At 43.7% G+C, this 23,421-nt stretch overlaps 1 protein-coding gene across 3 annotated transcripts in view; it reads left to right on the top strand.

Moving 5' to 3' along the window:
* TTC39A (tetratricopeptide repeat domain 39A) overlaps nt 1–23,421 on the top strand; it is a 92,686-nt gene that overhangs the window by 62,804 nt on the left and 6,461 nt on the right. For all 3 annotated transcript variants that reach the window (XM_019531403.1, XM_019531406.1, XM_019531405.1), the window contains exons 9-16: nt 5,174–5,282; nt 6,098–6,165; nt 6,285–6,344; nt 8,163–8,324; nt 10,336–10,427; nt 11,483–11,603; nt 15,345–15,456; nt 20,542–20,656. In XM_019531403.1, the coding sequence (XP_019386948.1) occupies nt 5,174–5,282; nt 6,098–6,165; nt 6,285–6,344; nt 8,163–8,324; nt 10,336–10,427; nt 11,483–11,603; nt 15,345–15,456; nt 20,542–20,656 (839 nt within the window). The remainder of the gene's footprint in view (nt 1–5,173; nt 5,283–6,097; nt 6,166–6,284; nt 6,345–8,162; nt 8,325–10,335; nt 10,428–11,482; nt 11,604–15,344; nt 15,457–20,541; nt 20,657–23,421) is intronic.

Here is a 23,421-nt window from a genome sequence, read left to right as displayed (position 1 = left end):
TTACTATGAAATCTCTAGTTTTATTTTCTGAATCATGTTTGCCTGTCTCGCAGTGCTAACATTGCACTGCATCTTGCAATACCTTTCAAAGAATCTCGCGGCACCCCGGGCTGCTGCGACACCCTGATTAAGAATCACTTGGCTAAACAAAGGAGTATTTATACCAGTTTTCATTTACAAAATCCTTTGCAAGGATTACTTCGTTAATCTGTACAGCATCCCTGTGAGACATGTATGGATCATCTTATTTCACTGGTGAACTTGAAAAAGCTGAGGTCTGGAAGTTAAATGTCTTGCTTAAGACTAGGGGCGTGGGTTGTAGCCATGTTGCTTAAGACCAGAGAGTTTATGATCCAGCACAGGTGAGAACTTGAGTTCCTGGCTCCCTGGATAAGATCTCTAAGTCAATTTTACCTGCCTGTTCTCCTAGCCAGAAGAAGCAAAAATTAGTTAGTTCTACATGTCTGCTAAAGACTGATAGCAACTAAAAACAAAGAGTCCAACTTAGAAAAAGTAAGCACAAGCCAGACACTAGCATGCTCTTTCAAAGATCTTTTTAAAGCAGCCATTTAGCTTCCTATTGCTGCTAAAGACTTCCCCTAATACACACTTTTTGGGGTCATTCTCTCCTTCTGTGTTCTCTCCAGGCCCTGGAATTTTTGTGGGGCTGAGAGTGGGCTGGTATCCCTTATGTCAGTGACTCGGGTCCTGTTCCAGATTTTTCAGTAGCAGATTGAAACATATCGTAGATTACCATAAACATAAAGAAAGATTTCCTGTCTGAAGTACCATTCAAAAGAAAGGAGAGTCTTTTCTTCAGCAGTTCACTGAACAGAGTTCAAGTATTTGGTAGTCATTCAGGGAATACTTTAAGGCAATCTTGCGTTATTTAGAGCTGTGAGCTGCTGGTCCAGAACTGAGAGTAGAATTGCAATTACATTTGTAATCACATCTCAAGTGTCAGGTTTCCACAGTTCAGCAAGATCAAAATGCCCCCTGGAGCAGACACAAGAGATTTCAAGATATGGGAAATAGAGAGGAGGAGACTGACAAAACGTGCGTAAAACTTGAGGCAACACTGTTGAGAGAGAAGAAATTTTGAGGCCTGCAGTGTTTTGACCACACAATAATGATGGGGAGGAGAATGGTTGTTGAATGCTGACACTGTGCTTGGTGCTGTGTAAGAAACTGAAGGAGACACAGCCAACTCCGTGAACAACTGAGTCCAGTTTGACAGACAACAGACATCATCCCATGGTTGCCCAGGAGACTTTGAGGTGCTTCATTCTTAGTGCTGGTGCTGCTTCTTTATAATAATAATAAATACTATATAGGTTATAATATAGACTATGGAAAGCCATTCATACCTAAAGCTGTTGTATTAGGGCTGTGTTGGCCAGTCCCCTGATGCAAAGCTATCCTGAAGCCAGCAGATGTGACCCTTCGGAGAATACTCTTATATAGGACTGTCAGTAGGTACTTGGCATCGATGTCTGCTAGTGTATGGGGGTAAGCTTAGGAATCCTCTGCATCTGAGGCGCTGGACAGTTCTTTGGGGCAGTTGGCAGCCAGTTCAACATAGAGTCACTCTTTAGAAGTACTAAAGGGGGCCTCGGGATGATAAATCAACATAGGATCAAGAGAGCACACAGAGGGCTTGAAGATGCTTAGATTCTCTTATTATGCTGAGGTCTGTCAAGTGCTTTTCTGCCACAGTCCAGAAGCCTAGGCCTTTGCTTCATACCTTCTGTGTAAAACTTTGTTATGATAAGGGCTAGTTATGCTTAATAGACATGGCCCTGCATTGTGAGGCTGGGACTTGGTGCATAGGAGCCCTGCATCAGCAAATTCCTTCTGGGGTCCTGATGGATGTACCCAGCCATGAAAGCTACACTGTACTTTCAGTGGACTTCCCTGTATATGCCTAGCAGTAGTTGGGGGAAGAGTTGTTACCATCTGCACTTCTCTTTGCACCTGATGCTGAATTTAGCCTTGCCTCAGTGTCAGTACAGAACAGCATCCACACCACAATAGGCAGAGGTTCAAGGGCTCAAATCTTCTTGCAGCATATCTGCAGTTTTCCAACCTGCCCCAGTAGGGCCAGCCACAATCTGGGACTCTCACACAAGTTGCCTTAATTTTTGCTGGAAGCTTTTACTGAACTGAAGAGACAGAAGATACCTGCTAAACTGTTAATCCTCCGTATCTTAAATGCAGTTGGCACTGGTCTGGAATTCAGCATTATTTCTGTGGAAAGCAGGAAATTATTCTGATGGTACCATTTAAAAAGAAATTGGGTTTCCTTGATATAGGGAGACATTTGTTCCAAATCAGCTGTGCTGAACAGCATTTTTGATGTATGTCTCAATTAGCAGTTAATTGAATTTCCATCTGCCATCGCAAATCCTTCTGCCTGGCATTTTCCTCTTGTCTTCAAGCGTTAAATGAAAGTTAACTCTAAAATGATGTCATGTAACACATTAGAGTGCCCTAACTGCTCTCTGCCCATCTTAATCATGTCTTCCTCTAAATTAATAGAAATATTCCCCTTAATTGCTGACATGGCCAAGTCATGAGACAAGAAAGACATCTCTGTCTTGCTTTCTTGCTGAAGAACCTTAATTTAAAAAATGTGATTAAAAATTGTTCAGGCAGTTTCACTTCAGGGAGGCAGATGCATTTTACTTATATTCATGACTGAAATAGCCACCAACTGTTTGGAGGTTTTGCCTTGATATAATTTTTCCACCCCACATGGTATGTTTCTGTGCATCTTGAAACTTGAATCAAATAATACAATTCAGGTAGCTAGTAAGAAGAATCCGAGTATTTGAATATTAATTTTGTCTTAATTTGTCTGACCAAATGGGGATCTAGAAGAGCATTGGCCAGCATGTTGAAATGAGACAGGAACATGGGGCATCTATACATGTGCTCCAGGGTTGGGAGAGTGCATTTTAATTGGAGCGGCTTCCGGACAGTGGCTTTAATTAAAATGTCCCAGCATCACATGTATTCAGCATCCTGCGTTTCAAAAGGGCTGTGGGTATGCTTGAACTAAAGCTTGTTCAACAAGTTTTAAAGTGCTCCCACCACCATTTTGAAACCTAGGATGCTAAATACATGTGACACTGCAGGATGCTCAGTTAATCAAGTCTGCACCGATGAATTCTAATTAGAACACACTGGAGCCCATGTATAGCCACCCATAAAGTTTGCTGTACTGGATCCAAGCATTTATGTCTCGCATAAGTTATGTCATTCCTTGCAGCATTAACCAGTGCCTGATACTCTACAGTTCATTGGAAACACATGTGCAGAACAGAAATATTTGTTAAATACTGAAGGATTTTTTTGCATTGTTACTAAAAATATTTACTATCTCTGTTGAGTTACAAGCCAAGATTATTACTAAGATTTCTTTGCTTTCTAATATACTTAAGAAGCTTTCTCTTTTCTGCCCATAGCCTTGCCAGCCATGGATTTTTCCAATGTCTTTAGATTTTCTTATCGGTTTTCTTCACTCCAGAACTTCTCATTTATATTATCCCTATATGTATTCGTGTAATGAATCATACAAAATTAGGGCTGGAAAGGACCTCAAGAGGCCATCGAGTACAACCCCCCGCTCAAAGCAGGACCACCCCAACTATATCATCCCTGCCAAGGCCTTGTCTACCTGGGTCTTAAAAATCTGTAAGGATGGAGAGTCAGTCTCTCTGGGTAGCTTGTTCCAGTGCTTCATTATCCTCCTAATGCAGGGGCAGGCAATTATTTTGGCTGGAGGACAGTTTAATGAGTTTTGGTGAGATGTCAAGGGCTGCAAAGGTAGCCCCGCCCCTTGACAGGTGCCCCGTCTCCTGGTTGCCATCTTGGGACCTGAAGTCCACTATTCAGTAAGGGACCCACATTTTCCTTGACCTTCCTCTTGTTTCTGACATACTTTTAGAAACCCTTCTTGCTACTCTTCGTGTCCCTTGCTAGTTGTAACTTCTCGTGCACTTTGGCCTTCCTGATTTCACCCCTGCATGCCTAAGCAATACTTTTATACTCCCTCCTTGTTGTTTGTCTAACTTTCCATTTCTTGTAAGCTTCCTTGTAGTGTTTTAGCTCACTGAAGAGCTCCCTGCTAAGCCAAACTGGTCTTTTGCCATACTTGCTAGTCTTCCTGCATATTGGGATGGTTTGTTGCTGTGCCCTCAGTAAAGTTTCCTGAAAATACAGGCAGCTCTCCTAGACTCCTTTCCCCTTCAGATGGCCTCTGAGTGGATGATGCTCATCAGTCACCCAAGTCAAAGTCTGCTTTCCTGAACTTCAGGGTCCTTACTTACTCTGCTGCTCTCCTTCCTTCTTTCCCTCAGGATCCTGAACTCAATCATCTCATGGTCAGTGCTGCCCAAGTTTCTATCCACTACATTTCCCGCCAATTCTTCCCTGTTTGTGAGCAGCAGATCAAGAACAGCATGGCCCCTAGTTGGCTTTTCCAACATTTGCACCAGGAAGTTGTCCCCAGCACTCTCCAAAACTTCTTGGATTGCCTGTGCGCTGCTGTATTGCTCTCCTGGCAGATGTCAGGGTGATTGAAATGCCCCATGAGGACCAGGGCCTGTGATCTGGAAACTTCTGCAAGCTGTTTGAAGAAAGCCTCCTCCATTTCCATCCTTCTGGTCCAGTGGTCTATAGCAGACATCCACCACAATATCACTCTTCTTGCTCTCCCCTCTGACCCTAACCTAGAGATTTTCAACAGGCCTGTCTTCAGCTTCATATTGGGGCTCTGAGCAATCATGCAACTTTTACATAAAGCTCAACTCCTCTTCTCCCCTGCCTATTCTTCTTGAACAGTTTATACCTATTCATGACAGTACTTCAGTCACGTGAGCTGTCTCACCAAGTGTTATTTCAGTCACGTCCTAATTCTGTGACTGTGCAAGGATTTGCATTTCTTCCTGCTTGTTTACCAGGCTCCATGCATTCGTGTACAGACACCTGAAGTAACTAACCAAATAGTGTTCTTGCTAACGTTTTCTTTACTCTGGTTGCAGATTCTAGGATGTGTTGGTGGCAAGCTACTGGTTTATTTCCAGATGACGCTACAGAGACTAAATACCTACAAAAATACTACTGGCACTTCATGATAAGCCTTTGTTTTCTTAATTTAATTTTTGCACAGGAACATGGGCTGTTGCAGCTTCAAGAAGGAGCATCGATGTACAGCTTTAGGTCGGTGATGTGTACAATGTTGCTGCTGTGCTATCATACTTTCATGACCTTTGTGTTGGGTAAGATTAGTTACAAAAACTCTATGATATTCCTTTTATATGATTAATTGTAGCGGGACACAAAGGGGGACAGAATTTTACATTGCAAACTTGCTGGGGAATTGGACAGGTGACACTGAGGTACAGGAGGAAGGTGGTTTGGTTGGGTTGGAGTTCATAAGAAATACTCAGACTTTCCTCAGTGCATTATTTTGGAAGTTAAAAAATAATATCTTTAAATGATGGTACACTGCATTCTCTGTTCATGTTAATTTATCATCTGGGTATCCTCAGGGTGGCATGCCTCTAGAGCCTTCTTTAACTAGGTCTCCTTGGTCTAGGTCTAGGCAAGATTACTACCACTTTTTAAATGACCTGGAAAATTATGTTGTCAGGTATCCATCCTCTGGCCCTTCACCACAGCAAGTCATTCAGTGTGGCCAAGAAGAAACCTGTTCTGTTCAATGCCAGTCCACATGGTTGTCTGTTTTCAGAAGACTGCCATAGCATAAGGAAATGGTTTGGGTCAGAATCAGATCCTACCCAGTCTTACTTTCCTCCCTTTTTTCTCTGTCCTTCACAGAATTGTGTTTCTTAAGGGCTTAGGATGATGCAAACATATAACATGTTACATACAGCAGACTTCTGTCTGCATTTGTAATGGCTTTGTGTAAGGAGCCCCATTATACCCCTTCTGATCTATCAAAGGTGGTACAGAATAAAGTCCTGTATTTGCACATAAATGCTACTTCTTGATAAGAACTTAGTCATTGGCCATATGATGGTAGTACCACACCCTTCTTTGTCATTAGTTGCATGTCTTTTACTCTATTTAGGGACAGGGAAAGGAAACATTGAAGAGGCAGAAAGACTGCTCAAGCCTTACCTGGCTCGTTACCCAAAAGTAAGATGAATCTTAACTTAGTCTGCCTTTTGTACCCATTTAACAGCTTGTTGTTGAATAAACTGTATAGTTGGCATGACATTGTTAAAAGCTTTTTTTCCCCCCTGTGCTTATTACAGGGAGCCATCTTCCTATTTTTTGCAGGCAGGATAGAAACACTAAAAGGAAATATTGATACGGTGAGTAACACTTTCCCTGTGGACACAAAACCTTGCTAGTTTTAAATCTTCAATAACAATGTTTCTTGGTAGAGTTATGAAATCTGGCTGTGATTTTCAGAAATAGTAACCCAGAGTTAGATTTTTGAAGCCATACTTGGCTGCCTGCGTGTCTCCCATTGCTGAGCAGCTCACAGCTCTCCTTGACCTCAGTGGAAGCTACTGGGTATTCAGCCCTTTGGAAAATCTGGAAGAGGCCTAAATATGGGGTTAGGAGCTTTAATTTCTTTTTCATATTTTAAAATGTTCCCAGTATGGTGTCTGCTATAATCTGCTTACTCGGTGCTTTTAACACTTCTCATCGCTGTGGTGGTGCTTTTCTTAAAGCTCCATCTCCTGGAAATGTGTGAGAGAATCTCAACTTCCCTTCCAAAAAGAAAAAAAAAGGCAAACTTGCATAACCCTTCTGACAATGGAGAAACTAGAATGTAAATTAAAAGAGCACCATATTTAGTAAATTTCTTTAATGAAAGAGTTTTTAAGCCAACCCTTGACTCATGATTTGTTGAGTGTCTGGGACTGGCAATGAAGCCAGTGTTGTACTTAATGAACTGGAAATCAAAAAACCATCCCTGAAGAAACAGCAAATTCTTAGACAGGAATAGGTAGAGGAGAAGGTTTTGCTTCAAAAAATCAGTTCACATGGTTTGCCTCTTACTGCAGTGGCATAGTTCAACTATTTATTACAGTGAATTTCCAAGTGCCACTGTCTTTTCAGCAGCAGAGGAGCCTAAAGTAAAATAGTTTAGGGACTGAACTTCATAGCTGGCCCTGTCATCCAACCTGGACAAAACTGAACTGTATAACCAATTTCCCTGAACAGTTAGCAAAACCTGTCTCTGTCTCAGACTCTTTGTGGCTTGGGTCCATCTTTAATTTGCAGCTCATAAATACAAACCAGGAATTTTATTCTGATGTTGGCTTTGAATGGCTTGACTGATTGCTTTCAGTTAACTGAATTGAGCAAAAAAGAATAACCATCTGTGATTTGTTTAATAACTTAATTTGAATAATTTATTGGAGTTCAATATTTTTGGCTTAATATTCCTCAAAATTACCCAAAATCAAGCAAAATCCATTTGAAGTTGTGTTCTTGTGCTGGTCCCCCACGGTGATGTGTACTCTCCAAGAATCGTTGTTGCTGTGATGAAAAGCATGCCAGAAGCATTGGCTTAGAATGAAGCATTTTAGTTGAACAGCAGCTGACTAAATGTATCCCAGACAATGCAGTTCCTGATTTAATTAAACTGTTTGGTAACTCAGCAGAAATTCCACCAGCTACAGATGACTTTTGGCTGCAGAACTGGTGTCAAACAGTTGTGCCTACTTTTGAACAGTAGCCATGGCAAACGGAACAATTACATATCTCTTGTGTGCGAGAGCTGAATGCGATGCATTGCACTGTGCTGCCCTTCTTCCAGTTTGATGATAGTAACAGTTCTCCAGTGTTAATTAGTTTTTTGTTATGCTTTCAACTGCAGTTATGTTCCTTTGCTTGCTATAGCAGTATGCACTAGCTGAGGTTCTGCCTCCTGACTTTAGTTTCCCGATTATTTCTTATAACAAATGCTCCTCCCCCTGGAAATGGGTATGGAGCCAAGAGTCTGATTCTGCTCCAATGAAATTGGTCAACCTGATGAGCAGAAATGCTGAGCACCCTCTACTCCGAGGGCACTCAACACATTGGAGCAATATGAGGTCCCAATGCCCTTCGTTGCAGAGATACGTTTGACATGTGACCAGATGATTATAGTTATGCTTGGACTTTCCTTTGTTCAGGCAGTTAGTAGGTATGAGGAATGCTGTGAAGCTCAGCAGCACTGGAAGCAATTCCATCACATGTGTTACTGGGAACTAATGTGGTGCTTCAGTTATAAACGCCAGTGGAAGATGGCATACTTCTATGCTGATCTGCTCAGCAAAGAGAATACTTGGTCAAAGGTAAGTTAAAGTGGAACAAACGAAACAGTTAACTATGGGGAAGCCTGCAGTTACATGCTAACTTACGGTCAGGTTGCACAGTCTCTTTAACTGGGCAGTAACACAAAATACGATTTGCTGAGGCCTTGGCAGATGACCTGCAAGGGGGAGCCCAGTGTAGATGGGACTACAGCTCAGTGTCAAAGCTGATTTTTGACTAAGGGACAGCTTTCCAAAGGTGACCCATTGCCAGGTGGGAAGCAGATCACCTTTCTTTTATTGCAGCTACAGTATGAACCTGAGCTGCTTTGTGGATGGTGGGCAACCTACTTCATTTGCACATTTAGTTTAGTACTTACTTCATGAAGTACTAACTAAATGTTTAGTAACTAGTTACTGCACAGTAGCGCTGGCAGTTTTTTTTGTGACACTTACTGCGCAGTAGCCTAATAACACTGCACAGTAGTGTATTAGCACAGTTTTTGACCACACACCTACTGTGCAGTGTTATTAGGCTACTGCACAGTAAGTGTCTTGCGTAGATGTGCCCACTAAGGATAAACTCAGTAGTGCCACAAGATGATGCTCACAGCTACAATAAAGCCCTGACCTTGCACATGTGGAAAGGAGGGGAATGGCATGCAGTCTCTGAGGACTTCCTCCCTCTTGGTTCCTTGAGCTTTTGAGAAGCCATTCAGAGGGTTTTTTTTAGTGAAGAGGAGATGGTCAGCAACCAGCTGCTGTCTGTAGCACTGGTCCCTGTCACTGCTCCTGCTGAAATTGGTAGCATTCTTGAGGAACTGCTGTTTATTTGGAAACACCATTCCCACCAGTGTTCCCTACAGAAAGCAATAACGAAACACTGAAAGGTAAATGTGGCCAGACATCTGTCCCATTGGTGCTTTCCAAGGGGGTCACTCTCCAGAAGTGGTTTAATGCTCTCTGCTAGTGAAAGCTGAGGTACTTATTGTAGATTATTGGGTTCAGAGGAAACACCTTTGCATTGTCATAGCTATGCTGCAATGTCATTTGAACTCTGACATGAATTAAATCATAATAGGATGAAGTGTGAAAGTGAACAGGTGCGTGTGTTAGAAGCACAGGGACCTGGGCGTTCTAAGGGGAGTAGCCAACCACAGTACATGGATTTGTATAAAGTATGCTATTGAAGATCCCTTTCCATTACAAACGCCATCTAAAATTACAATTATCACTGTTACCTCTGCTGTATTGCCACTGGAGCAGTGACATTTCATTCTGACACGTTCAACTGAAATGAAGGACTTCACTGATCTTGAACCAAATTTTTCTTTTTACTTTCTTAAACTCACCTATGTAGTTCTGTAATCAGTTAAAAAACCATAGGATTTCTTTTTGTGTCACATTGACTTGAAATGACATATATGACTTCGGTTTTTCCTTTGCTTGCTATGGCAATTGCGTTTTGGTTTTCTGAATTGTATTTTGTGTTAAAAATGACTCTAAGGGAAAATTCCTGAGCAGGTCTAATTATAAGGAATAACTTATTAGACAGTGTTTTTCTCTTTTTTTTCTGTTAACAGAACTGTCTTCAAACACTGATCTTATTAAATATACTTGTTGTTTGAGATTATTCAGCACAGTTTTAGAAAATTCCTTGTATTTTAGGACTTCCTATTTGAGCTGTGCTTAGTTGTGATTGATTATATCCCCTACCTACACAATATTTTTAATGGTCTAAAATGAAAGTTTTATGCCTGTCCTAATTAGTTGTTCAGTGGGAATTTTTGAAAAAAAAGAATTAAAAATTCACATTCCACAAGTATAAAACTGAACTGAACACACGTTTCTGGAACGTAAGTAAAAACCAATATAAACATGGCTAAACAAATCATAGTAAGTGACATTGCAACATTTGCCCTTCCCTACTCCCTTTTAAAAATGCATTTACAAGCAAAAGTAACACAGGCTGTCCTCCTTAAGTGTCACTTGTATTAATTTCTAAGGCAATGAATACATTTGACTGCACAGATGATCTTGATTGCATTTGCAGGCTACGTATGTTTATATGAAAGCTGCCTATCTCAGCATGTTTGGACCAGATGACTGCAAGCCTTTTGGGGAGGATGAAGTTGAACTGTTTAGGTAAAGTTTAGAAGGTCCCAACTGGGACAGTGTTCCATTCCTTATCTTTTCAAGTCATGTTGAGCTGATGGTGTTGGGGAAGGAGAGGAAAAGTTATTTACTTTGCAGTTAATAAGATATAGATGTGTGAAAATGTGATCAGAATTTGCTAAAAAGATCAGCTTTCTCCGGTGGCAGGCCCCCCACAAAATGCATCTGTGAAAGAAAATGCAGTGCTGTTGGACATGCTTGCAATAATTCCAACTGACCGTACTTTGGAAAGTTCTCCATGGTCTCAACTATGTTTCAGATTCCCATAGGCTTTGAAATACTTTGCATTATGATAATTTTCTGGTCTCTGTCACGGTGGCGGCTGCTATTACACACAACACTTCACATGGTTTTTTTTAGTTGTTCTCTGTAGTCCACCTTGGCCTGGAAAAAAAATTAGTTTCCTGAAAGCTGTGACTAGTTTTTACTACAAGATGTGTGCCTCCTATTAAAGATTCTTACAGACAGCTTCAGAATTTGATTGTGGTGCTTTGAATTTAGCAGAAGTATGAAAGGCTTAAGAAGATAGGAACTAGGGTGAATTAATGTGTTCCAGAAACTGTAATTTGATTCGTCACAAAATGCCTAACTGCTATTTCAAAGTAATCAGCCAGCGTAAGTGAAATTCTCCTGTAATGCAGTCACATTTTAAGTTATGTCATTCTGGAGAAGATGATATTTATCACTTACTGTATTAAAAACCTGTATTGTGGTATGAACAAACGTGAATGATTCCCTGCAGATTTCCTGCTGCTCACACTGATTTATACACTGAAATGCATTGAAACTGTTGACAGCATCTGTATTCTGTGAGAGATCATTGCAAGCAGATTCCATTGGGTTTGGCAGAGGTGATTTTTTTTCTTTTGGCGTCAGTCTTTTTCAGTGGATTTGTCTTTGAAATTTCTTTCCTGCTGAACGTTGTTTCCTCATTGGTTGGAGTGGTTTTTTTCCTGATATCCAGAAGTAAAAAATGTGGCAGGGGCCCAAACAATTGTTAATACTTAATTTTTCTTAATTTTCAGGAGTGTGCCTGGTTTGAAACTGAAAATTGCAGGGAAGTCGCTGCCTACAGAGAAGTTTGCCATTCGGAAATCTCGACGCTACCTTCCCTCAAACGCCGTCCCTTTGCCTGTGCCACCTCTGGTAAGCAGGATACATTTTTTTCAATCTTCGTATATTTTCCTGTAGCTCAAAATATATGGACACATATAAGATATTTAGAATGGCAGCCTCTTAGGTTACCAACTTGAAACCCCTGCAGGAGACTGGTCTGGTCCCTGAACACAGGCCGATTAACACAGAAAACATGGCACTGGCCATAAGGAGTTAAGCTTGTCATGTACAAATGTTTTGCATGTGCAACTCACTATTTCAGGTTTCAGATGGAAATACCCTCCAGCGCTTTTCCTCCATTGTGTATTAATGTATTTGCTTTGAGGTCCATGTAGTAGATGTATTCCATGTGCGACATGCACTGAGGCTGGCAAAAGGAAGCAGTCCAGGTACAGCTAGAGAGAACAAGTGTCAAAGCATGCCTGAACTGGTATTCCTAGTCTTATCAACCTGGCTCTGAATGTTGCAGGCTGAGTTTGGAAGATAAGCACATATCTGTGGCTGGCAAGTCAAAACCAGTCCAGCTCTTTGCAGGCCAGCCCAGATAAGGGCTGTGTAGAGTAGATATATGTCCTCAGAGTACTGGCTGATTTTCAGCAACGCTGGTTGAAAATGTCTGTTCTGGGAGCTCATTTATGGGGTGCACAGCTTCCATGAGATTTACTTCTTGGAGAACAGGTGAGAACTGACTTCTCTGAGTTTGCCAAGTGCTACTTTTAACGTCAGCATTCTTGACTAAGAGCTGTACCCGTGGACAGACATAGCAGTTGAAACGTGCAGCCCCTTTCTCGACCCCAGCTGGGATGATTCAAAATTGCTGTGGCAGGCGCTTGTTCTTCAGCTTAGAGGCACTAGAGGAGGCTGCAGGGACAGGGAGGGAGCAGAATTGGGGGATGGAAAGCCAGAATCCTGCCTCTATTGGCAGGAGTGGTGGGGACACAGAGGTTGAGGGGTCTGGGGGAGGAGATTCTGGATCTAGCAGGAGTCTGGGAAATGAGGGCACCCAGAGGCATGCAGGTATGTGGCAGAGATGGGGTGGGGGGGTGCCCTGCTGCTGGGAAAACCAGGCTCCACCTCCCAATCCTCCAGCCTCTCCTCCCCTCTCAGGAACAGAGATGACACTAAGATGTGGGGGGATGTGGGCATGCTAGAAGGGAGGAATGGGCTACAATCGGACCTAGACAGGTTACAGGGGTGGGTGGATGAGAATAGGATGGGATTCAACACTGACAAGTGCAAGGTGCTGCACCTGGGGAGGAAGAACCAGCCCCATCCTTACAGGCTGGGGAACTCCCTTCTTGTCAGTGCAGAGGCAGAAAAGGATCTTGGAGTCATCATTGACTCGAAGATGAACATGTGCCGGCAGTGTGGGGACGCGGTCAGGAAGGCCAACCGTACCTTGTCATGCATCCACAGATGCATCTCGAGCTGTTCCAGGGAGGTGACCCTCCCCCTCTATGCGGCACTGGTCAGTCCAGTTCTGGGCGCCGCACTTCAAGAGGGATGTGGGCAACGTGGAGAGGGTTCAAAGGAGGCCACTCGCATGATCAGGGGGCAGCAGGGCAGGCCCTACGAAGAGAGGCTACGAGATCTGAACCTGTTCAGCCTCCACAAGAGAAGGGCGAGGGGGGATCTAGTGGCCTGTTACAAACTAGTCAGAGGGGACCAGCAGGCACAGGGGGAGTCCCTGTTCCCCCGAGCACTACCAGGAGTGACAAGAATAACGGTCACAAGCTGGCAGAGGGTAAATTCAGATTAGACATCAGGAGGTGCTACTTCACTGTCAGGGCGGCTAGGATCTGGAACCAACTTCCAAGCGAAGTGGTGCTGGCTCCTACCCTGGGGGTCTTTAAGACAAGGCTTGACAATCACCTTGCTGGAGTCGTTTGACCCCAGTACTCTTTCCTGCCATGGCAGGGGGTCAGACTTGATGATCTACTCAGGTCCCTTCTGACCCGACCAACTATGAAGAGGATTTGGTGGGGGTGGGGACTGAAGAACCAAGCTCTGGGGACAGCATGGGTGTGTGGGGTCTATTGGAGGGGCCAGAGGCAGCGATGTGCAGGGAATGCGCTATAATGCTGGGATTGCTGCCCATGCTGGGAACCCCAGCATGCCTCTGGTTGTAGCATGAGGCTCCTGCTACAGGAATTCCAGCCCCAGATTCCCAGAACCTGTCCACCCCCACCCCCTTCCAGTGGAAAGGTAAGGGGGCTGGAGCTGAAGCACCTGGCACTGGAAAACAGGGAGAGAGCAGAGCACTGTGGGATGCTGGTGCACCTATGGGTCCCCTGTGCCTGCCCAGAAGTAACAAAAAGTGAAGCTCACCAGAAGATACTGCCTTTAGCCCAAGAGTTTTATTTGTCTCTGTTTCTTAGACCAACGCGACTACAACATATATCTGTGCTCCAACATAGCACTTCATATAAAAAGATCCTCCTCTGCAGCCCTTTAGCCATTCTGAGAACTTTTCACACAGGTACAGGGGGCCCTTTGAAATGTTTGAATTGTTATGTCTGTCCACGCCCACCGACAGTAGCTGAGTGCAGACTGGAACAGTCTATCTTCGGTTTCCTTCTTTTGCAGTTCCACTCTCAAGGCAGCAGGTGGCACTCCCTAACAACCAGGGGATTTGTGGGACTGGGGTGCAGAATTTTAACTGAGTTGCTGTCAATTATAGGACTTGATTGCATGTGAAGGAATTAGCTGGTGAGAAGTAGGCTGTTAACTTAGATTTAGCCTAAAATATTTTGATTTAATGTATGGAATAAATGCAGTCTGAGAACTTTTTTACTCATCTTAGTAACTGAATCATGACTAGAAACAAGCAAGTACAGCATAGCCTCCAGTATCATTGCAGAATAGCTCAGCTAAAGCAGGAGTGCTCTTGCATTAAAGCACTGAGTAATCCACCTACATTAACGTGTTCTTATACAGACAGCTCTCAAATGAAACTACTGTTATACAGATGCTGAGGAATAAGAGCCATTTACATTAAGACATTCAAATTAAGCAAAGCTTTTGGAAAATGTGAAATGGGAAGTTGTAGTAAGTCTGCGTGATGGTTCCTTCCTTAACTTTGCTTCTAGTGCTATTTGTAATGGTTGTTGCGATGGGAACATCTTATATGAGAAGTTGGATGGGAACAGTAGGTTTATTTTGTATAACCCAGTGAAACACACCCATGGAAAAGTCGTGTAGAATCAGATGGAAATTAAACCAGTTGGGTTCAGTAGAATGTATCTCCCAAATTTACACAATTTAATAAGAAAGAGGTGCTTTCCATAGATTTTTTTAAACAAGCCCCAGAGATTTAATAAAGAAATATATCCATGCTCTAGAATTCTGTAGGTTAGTGTAAAGACTGGTGGATTTGAGGAACTAATAAGGCATAACTATTAGTTATTAATAACGTGGTCTTCATTAGAACCACAGACCAAGAAGGGAAATTGATCAAGGGATGCAGCCTTTGAGTTATCTATTCCTTTAGTCTCTCAACTTGGTAGCTGTCCTCATCAACTACAGAGATGGGGTTGATGTTTTACTCAATGATCTGCACTGGCGTAGAGTTGAATTAGATGGGGCTTTGTAAATCTCTTCCAACAAAAATGCTCACAATGATCAATCACATTGACAACATATTATCAATAATATCTGCTTTTAGTAAAAGACTCAAGATATTTTTTGCACTTTGTTGAGAAAATCTAAATTTGCTAACTCCATCTCTTTACTGCCAGATTAATGAGGTTCATGTTCTCTGGTTTCTCTTAGGAAATGATGTATATCTGGAATGGTTATGCTGTAATTGGAAAATGTCCTGACCTAACAGAAGGCATGCTGGAGACTTTAACCAAGGCAGAAGCATCATTAGCAAGCCAACCAGGTAACTACCGATTTAACTCAAGCAGATACTTACAATGGAATAGCTAAAAGGAATTTGATGCAGTCAAACATACTAATCCAATGACAAGAGCAGGCTTGCTCGTATGAACTAGAGCACACTATTAATGCAGTTCTAGATTGTTCAGAAAGTATCCTGTGTTTATCTAGCAAACCTGTAGTCCGCTTCACCGTAGGCCCTAAAAACTGAGAACACAATCTCTGCTGTCTTTATGCCCTTTCAATCAGGGTAAGGATTACTGACATCTCTCCAGCTGGAACTTTCTTTCCCTCCAAGAATACCTAGTTATACTAATAATTCAGTCTGGAAAATGAGCTTTTAAAACAGTCTCCAACTTAGAGACATTGTTTGAAATTTGCCGCCTTGTTGCTGTGTGGGAAAACCAATATAGTCAATAGGGCACCCGTGGCTGACTGCAAAGAAAGTCCTGTCTCATGCACAAATGAGATACTAGAAACAGATTGTTTTTCATCTAATTTCTTTCAGTTTAACCTTGATTTTTTGTTGTTGACAATACTTATTTAAATAGCAGCATACTATTGTATTGCTAACATAGGTGGCTGGTAGGGATCACTGAAATGCTTTTTATTTATTCATCTGGGTGGACAGAAATGGGATGGCAGTGAGAAGAGATTAAAAGACCATGGGGAATTCAGTTACTTTCTATAAATACAGGGGGGAGGAGAAATAATGCTGGAGGGAGTGAGAAGAACCATTGAAATTAAAGGACAATGTTGGCACAGAACAAATAGATGTAAATTGACCATGAATAAATCAGAATATAGTTTCCAACCACCAGAGCTGTGAAGTTTTGGAACGTCTCATCATCAGACCCTTGATATGAGGATGACAGTCTTCCAGTAGATAGGAACGTCATCAGTGAGTCCATAGATGACTGAGGAACTCAATCTGAGATCCACATGTTCAACAGCAGGTCTGACAAATAGTTCCTAGAGTAAGGAGTAGATCCTGGTGATGTCAGGTTACAGCTCTTTCCTTTGTTTCATCTGTCCACCTCCCTAGTGAGGTGAGTTTGCTCAAAATGACTGAGGCTTTGTCATACATCTTGGCACCACGGGGAACAATTCACTACTTGAGTCTCCCAGGTATTGATGTTAACATTACACTTTGGCTTTCAAAGTGTCCTTGACTTACTTCTTTTGCCCACCTCTGAAACAGTGATCACTGGTGAGTTGGGAGTGTAGGACCTGTTTTGGGAGTTTGTCAGGCATCGTTATGACATGATGAACTGGTGCTGTATAAACATGGTGCTAATGCTGGAGGTGTTTGCTTGAACCAGAATACTGACATTTGTTCTTTCTTTCCAATTGATATGGAGGATTTTCCAAACACCACTGATGGTAACATTTGAAAGCTTTCAGGCTTTTCCCATGTCATCCAAGTTTCACACCCATACAACAGTGTAGGAATCACAACTGCCTGGTAAACAAGTTGAGTAACAATGTGTAGTTGATGAAAGAGTTCATGGATTTCATAGACATTTGGGCTGGAAGGGACCCTAGGAGATCATCAAGTCCTGCCCCACGGGTAGGAAGTCAGCAGGGATCCTATGATCCCAGCAAAATAAGCATCCAAATGTGTCTTGAAGGCATTCAAAGTGGGTGCTTGAGCTGCCTCCAGCAGCAGTCTATTCCAAAACTTGGCGGTTCGGACAGTGAAGAAGTTCTTTCTTATGTCCAGCTTGAATCGGTCGCAGTGGAGTTTGTGACCGTTTGATCTTGTCATCCCTTGGGGCACTCTGGTGAACAGACGTTCCCCCAGATCCTGATGAGCACCCCTGATAAACTTATAGGTAGCCACCAGATCACCCCTGAGCCTGTGCTTTTCTAGGCTGAAGAGTCCCATGGTGCTTAGCCTCTCATCATAAGGTCTGTTTTCCTGACCTCTGATCATGCGCGTGGCTCTCCTCTGGACTCTCTCAAGCTTCTTCACATCCTTTTTGAATTGTGCAGCCCAAAACTGGATGCAGTACTCCAGCTGTGGCCTCCTGAGTACCACGGGAGAATGACGTCCCAGGATTTGCTTGAGAAGCATGTATGGATGCAAGCCAGCATTTTGCTCACTTTACTAGCCGCAGCATCACATTGAAGGCTCATGCTCATCTTGTGGTCAGTCGTGACCCCCAAGTCCCTTTCATCCATAGCGCTAACCAGCGTAGCACTGCTGAGCCTATATGCATGCTGCAGGTTTTTCCTCCCAAGGTGGAGAACCTTGCATTTTCTGGTGTTGAACACCATCAGGTTCTCATCCGCCCATTTCATGAGCCTGTCAAGATCTGCCTGGATCACCCTCCTGTCCTCAGGTGTGGATGCTTTACCCCAGAGTTTGGTGTTGGCAAACTTGGCCAGTCCACTTCTGACACCAATGTCCACATCATTGATGAAGAGGTTAAACAGTATAGGCCCTAGGACAGAGCCTTGAGGGACCCCACTGGTGACCATGCACCACGATGATTGACTTCCATCAACCACCACCCTCTGGGTCCTGCTGCGGAGCCAATTCCCCAGCCAGCAGATCATGGTGAGGTGGAGGCCGCAGTTAGCCAGTTTTGCCAAGAGGTGATCATGGAATACCAGATCGAAGCCTTTTCTGAAGTCAGGATGTACAACATCAATCTCTTCCCCCTTGTCCAGGTGATAGGTCACCTGGTCGTAAAAGGAAATGAAATTGGTCAAGCAAGACCTACCCACAACAAACCTGTGCTGGCTATCCCTCAGAATATTGCCGTCAACTAGTCTGTTAAGGATGACCCCTTTGATAATCTTTTCCAAGACCTTCCCCAGGATAGAGTAGTAGTAGTAGTTTGCCGGATCTACTTTCCTCCCTTTCTTGGCACAACATTGGCCCTCGTCCAATCATCGGGCACTTCACCAGAGCACCAGGAGTTCTCAAAGATCTGTGCCAGGGGCTGGGCTATGATGCTCGCCAGCTCCTTGAGTACCCTTGGGTGTAAACCGTCAGGGCTGGGTGACTTGAAGGTATTCAGTCTGTCAAGGTGTTCCTTCACAAGGGCAGCTTCGATGGAGGGTAAGGAATCTCCCTCACCCGGGCCTCCCTGACCCACAGTGGGCAGCAGCGTCCCATGGGACTGATGGAAAAACAACCACAAGACTGAAGTTTTTTCCCATCTTGCTGTTACATTTCAGCTGATATTTCATCACAACCACATGCTTTGTTGTTCATCTGCTTAGTGGCTTTCAAGGCCTCTTGATAAGTTGGTGCACCTGCGAGGTACTTCTTAATGGGATGTTGTGACATGGCTTCAATGGTATTGTCTTTGAAATTAGAAACTCGGTTCAGGATATCTTGAAAGTCCTTTTTCTGCCATACTTTGATGGTAGACCTGTCCTTAAAGAGTGTTGTTCCTAGGACCTCTGAGGGACAGCTCCTTGTATGTTTGGCCCATAGATAATTTTGTTTGTGCTAAAGAAACTATGTATGTCTTGGCTGTCAAGAAACTGTTGAATCTCTTTTTAGCTTTGTCCTCCCACTACTTCAGGGGTGGGCAAAATGCGGGCCATATCCACCCTACCAATTGATCCCGTTAGGCCTGCTGGCCAATGCTGGGAGTCTGAAGAGGGAGGGTTGTGCTGCTCTGTTCTGCTGCAGCCAAGGCTGGGCTGGGCTGCACAATGTGCAGACTCCTCTGCCCTACCCAAGCCGGCTTTCTGTTGGCGCTGTGGTTGTGTAGTCTTGGCACCGCAGCTGCTGGCAGCTGGGCCTGCACAGGACAGGGCACGACACAGTGCACCAAGTAGCCTTCCCACCTGCTGCAATGAGCTGCTGCTGTCACAGCATTGCTAGGAGGTGAGTCTGTGTCGACTTCAGGTGGGGCTTGGCCTGAGGCAGCCACTCCTGACTTTCTCAGTGTGGCATGGTGGCACAGGCTCATTGTGGTGGGAGGGACAAGCAGGACACCTGTTTGGCACACTGCGTCATGCCCCATTCTGTGCAGGCCTGGCTGCCAGTGCCACGATGCCAGAACTGTGCCAACAGGAAGGAGTGGAGGAGTCTGCGCACTGTGTGGCCTGGCCCCAGCTGTGGCAAAACAGAGTGGCGCAAGGTGCAGCCCTCCCTCCTCAGGCTCCTGGTGGTGGCCAGTGGGCTGGACGGCATCAGTTGGCATCTCCCCCTGCCCCCCTTTCCTCTCTCAGCCCTCGACTGCTCACCAAAACTCATTAAGTGGCCCCCCCAGCCCAAATAGTTGCCCACTTCTGCACCACTTGATTTTCTGCTTTCAAATTTTCCTCTGGGTCTTGGCTTTAATGTGGCAATAAGCATCTTGCTTCTGTCTGGAGTTGATGCCATTCTGCCAGGCTTTGAAGGCCTGCTTTTTTCTGTCAGTGAAAGCTTGCATTTCCCTATCATTCTCGTTGAACCGTTCCTGATGTTTCTATATTCTCATCGAACCGTACCTGATGTGGAGAAACCTAGAGCTTCTTTGCCCACCTCACAGGTACCTTTCTTGAGGCTCTCCCAATGATTGATGTACCAGGAATATCAGGGAATTTTTCACTGCTGGAGATGTTTCCTTTTGGCAGGGTCTTTCACACACTCAGTATTGAACCATTTTCTTGGTGTGCTTCTTTTATTTTCATTGTCTTGGGGGTGATACAAATGGACATGATGGGAAGTGCCGAATGATAATCTGTGATTCGGATGTCACGATGGTCCCAGGCATGCACTATGACATGGTCAATCAGGTGCCAGTGTTTTGAGCAGGAGTGCAACCATGGGGTCTTTCATGTGTTGCTTTGGCAAAACAAAGAGTTCTTGATGATGAGATCATGGTTCAAACACTTGTTTCTGTGAAGAATTCCAGCTGAATTGAATTTACCCACCCCTTCCTTTCCAAGTGTTGTGATTGTCTGCTATAGCAGGAGACTGGATTTGATGACCTAATCCAAAAGGTCCTGTCCTGAACAGGACGGATGGACACTATTTTGATACAGATAAGTAAGTATTACTGCTCTGAGGATCTCCAGCTGTTGAAAAAAGATTTTGAGATATGCCTTCTAACTTCCAAGTATGTATTTTATCTCGTAGCTACAGAATTACTACCAGATGACCAGTGTTTAATAAAGCTGTTGAAGGGTTTATGTCTCAAGCACTTGGGCAAGATTTCAGAGGCTGAAGATCATTTTACCTACATCCATATGAAGTAAGTTTTGTACTTAGACAGGAGAATCCTAAGAAGTCCTGCATGATTTGTAATCTCTGGGAACGGACAGACAACCATGTACCCTGTGATAATTTACATTGTTTTGTATACCGATGTAATTTATACAGGAGACACTTGCCATTTGCGGTGGAGATGTTCTCATATCTTCTGTGAATGGCGAAATCTGCAAATAAGGCACTATGTTCATGAAAATAACCGTGGCCAAGGGGGGGCACAGCTGTGCTGGCGACGGTGGTGGGAGCCTGGCGGTGGCAAGCGCAGAGCTCCCAAGGAGCTCCTTTAAGTGTATTTAAGATACAGGTTCGGCATTCGCGAATATTTGAAACCTCAAATGCCAAAGCCATGAATAGTAAGGGTTTCCTGTACCAGGATTAGGAATAGACATACATGCAGCTCTTGGAGGGTATCTCACATAGTAGGTAGCTGTTGTTCCTTGCTTCTGGGCAGCAGTAATAACCTGTTTGCTTTTAGCAAATGGCTTCCCAAGGTTGGGCACAAAAAGATGATGCCTAAACCAATGATTATACTGATATGTTTTTATTCTGATTATTTCAGGGTTAAATTTTCCACTGGACTGAGTGATATAAACCCTTAAACTGGGGTAACTTTATCTGTCTGCTACTTTTTTACAGTGGCAGAATGCTGATTACACAAACATAATATAAAACTGATTACACGGGCACAAACACATCATTTATCCATGTCCTCAAGCTGTCAAGTCCTGAGCATGGAGTTCTATTCTGTAACTCATGTGAAAATGCCACTATTTTACTCAGCAGATCTGCAGTCTGTGTATTGAGAGTTCCATCTGCTGACTCCAGTGACAAAAGTGCTTTTATGCCATTTTCTCTTCTGTTAGCCTTGCAGAGTCAACACAACTGAGTGTGAAAGAGTGGGATTCCGTTATTTCTTGTGCTTTTTCAACAGAATTGTTTGGAGCAGTACAAACCCACTGAAAGCGAAGGTGCCATTCGGGGCATAAGTGTGTTCTGCAGAGCCTGTGTGGGATTCTGTGAAAAGAGAAGAGCCCAGCTTGACTGAATTTGCCAGGCAGGCAGATAGGAAAAACATTGTGCATGAGCACATTAGACAGAGAATCCTTGAGCCGTAGTAAACCTGTAATCCCTTAGTCCCATTTTAATTTTGTTGTCTGGAGGAGAATCTCATTTTAATGCAGCCGACTGAGACTGTTGAGATATGGATGCTTGTAGAGCTTTTCCACTGGAAGACTTTTGAAATGCCAGCAGGGGAGAATGCGTCTCGACTGTGACATTCCAGAGTGCTCGCAAGTGAAGGCACTCTTCGCTTTTCTTACCGCATTTTATTTTCTGGAGATTTGTGAAAGAAACTGATTTTCTAGGTTCTTTTCAGGCTGCTGACTCAAAGCTTGCAGCTTATTCAGTGTGGCAGTCCCCATGCCTCCAGGCAGTGCTTCCTAAATGGTGAGTGCTGCCTGCCTAAGCAGCAGAACTGGGGCTTTAATCTCAACATGCTTCTGTCAAGCATTTTAAGAACAGGTTGTGCAGATGTTTATCCGGAAAAGTTCAGACCAGAGTGATCGTGCCTATAGATTGGGCTGGACTAGCTGGTCTCTTGAGGTCTGTATAACCACCGGTGGCCACAACAAGGGGTGATAAATATTGGTGCTGGGGTTTTTTTGCAGCAGATATCTGTTCGCTTTATGGAGGGAGATCACGAGCAGCCCAGAACCGCCTGTGCTTTCCAGCCACCCCAGGCTGAGAATTCTCCTGCAGGACCAGGCCCCTGAAGCCCTGAGAGCACCTGCCTGGGTTTCAGTGCTTGCAGAGGCACACCCAGGGAGTCTCCCAGCGGGGGACTCTCTGGGTGTTCATGTCGTGCTGCAGTGCCCCAATTCGGAATATCGGGCAATGGCTGTGTCACCCAGTGAAGTGGAAAAGCTCTGCTGGGACACATCCTGGCACAGCCGATCCTGCTCCAAGGATGACATGTTTATAGTGTAAACAGCATGGGTGTAAGAAGCTCAATAGAACCTGATACTGCCTTAAAGGCAAGTTTTAATGAGAAACCCAACTTCAAAGGAGCTAAGACTTCGCCTTCAGCAACGAGGGGGGGGAAAAAAGATGTTTTTTTAACTGTGTGTCTGCTGCTACATGATAAAATCCCAGCAAAGACTAAGGAATTTGTTGTTTTCATAGACTGCCCTAATGAGATTCTCACAGCTGTAAAAGAAAAGGCCCCCACATAAATTTTAACTCAACCTATTCACTTATGTAAAAACTGCAAAGTGCTTTGTCTTCATTAGGATTTTACCTCCAGTTAGCTAACCTAAGTTAAGAAAAAAACTTTTTTATCATGATGAAGACTAAACCAAACGGAGATTGCAGAATGCCTAAAATAATAGTTTGTCACTAGCTCACAATTCCAGACATGAAGATGTAAATGCCAGTATTGTTACCCATCTCTTTCTCCATATAAGAAAGAAGGATCCGAGACCTTCAAGTGGGTGATTTTTGAAGGACAGCACCACTTTTATTTTTTTTCACCCAGTCATGAGGAAGATGAGGACTTATTTTTTTCCCACCTAGTCATGGGTATATTGAAATCTATCTAGGTGAGAGCCAAACTCAAAGAACCAAATGGTTGCACAGTCTTTAGTGAACAGCATCTCATCTTGGCAGCACATGTGGGCAAAACTTATTCTGTGGATGAAGCAAAGAGTATGTCTTTGCTGTGAAAGAGACATTGGGGTGTCAGTGAAACTG

Source organism: Crocodylus porosus, unplaced genomic scaffold (assembly GCF_001723895.1).
Source record: "Crocodylus porosus isolate Cpor-Errol unplaced genomic scaffold, CroPor_comp1, whole genome shotgun sequence".
Classification (NCBI taxonomy): domain Eukaryota; kingdom Metazoa; phylum Chordata; order Crocodylia; family Crocodylidae; genus Crocodylus; species Crocodylus porosus.
Note: the sequence above shows the minus strand (reverse complement) of the source record. Positions and strands in the feature narration are given on the sequence as shown.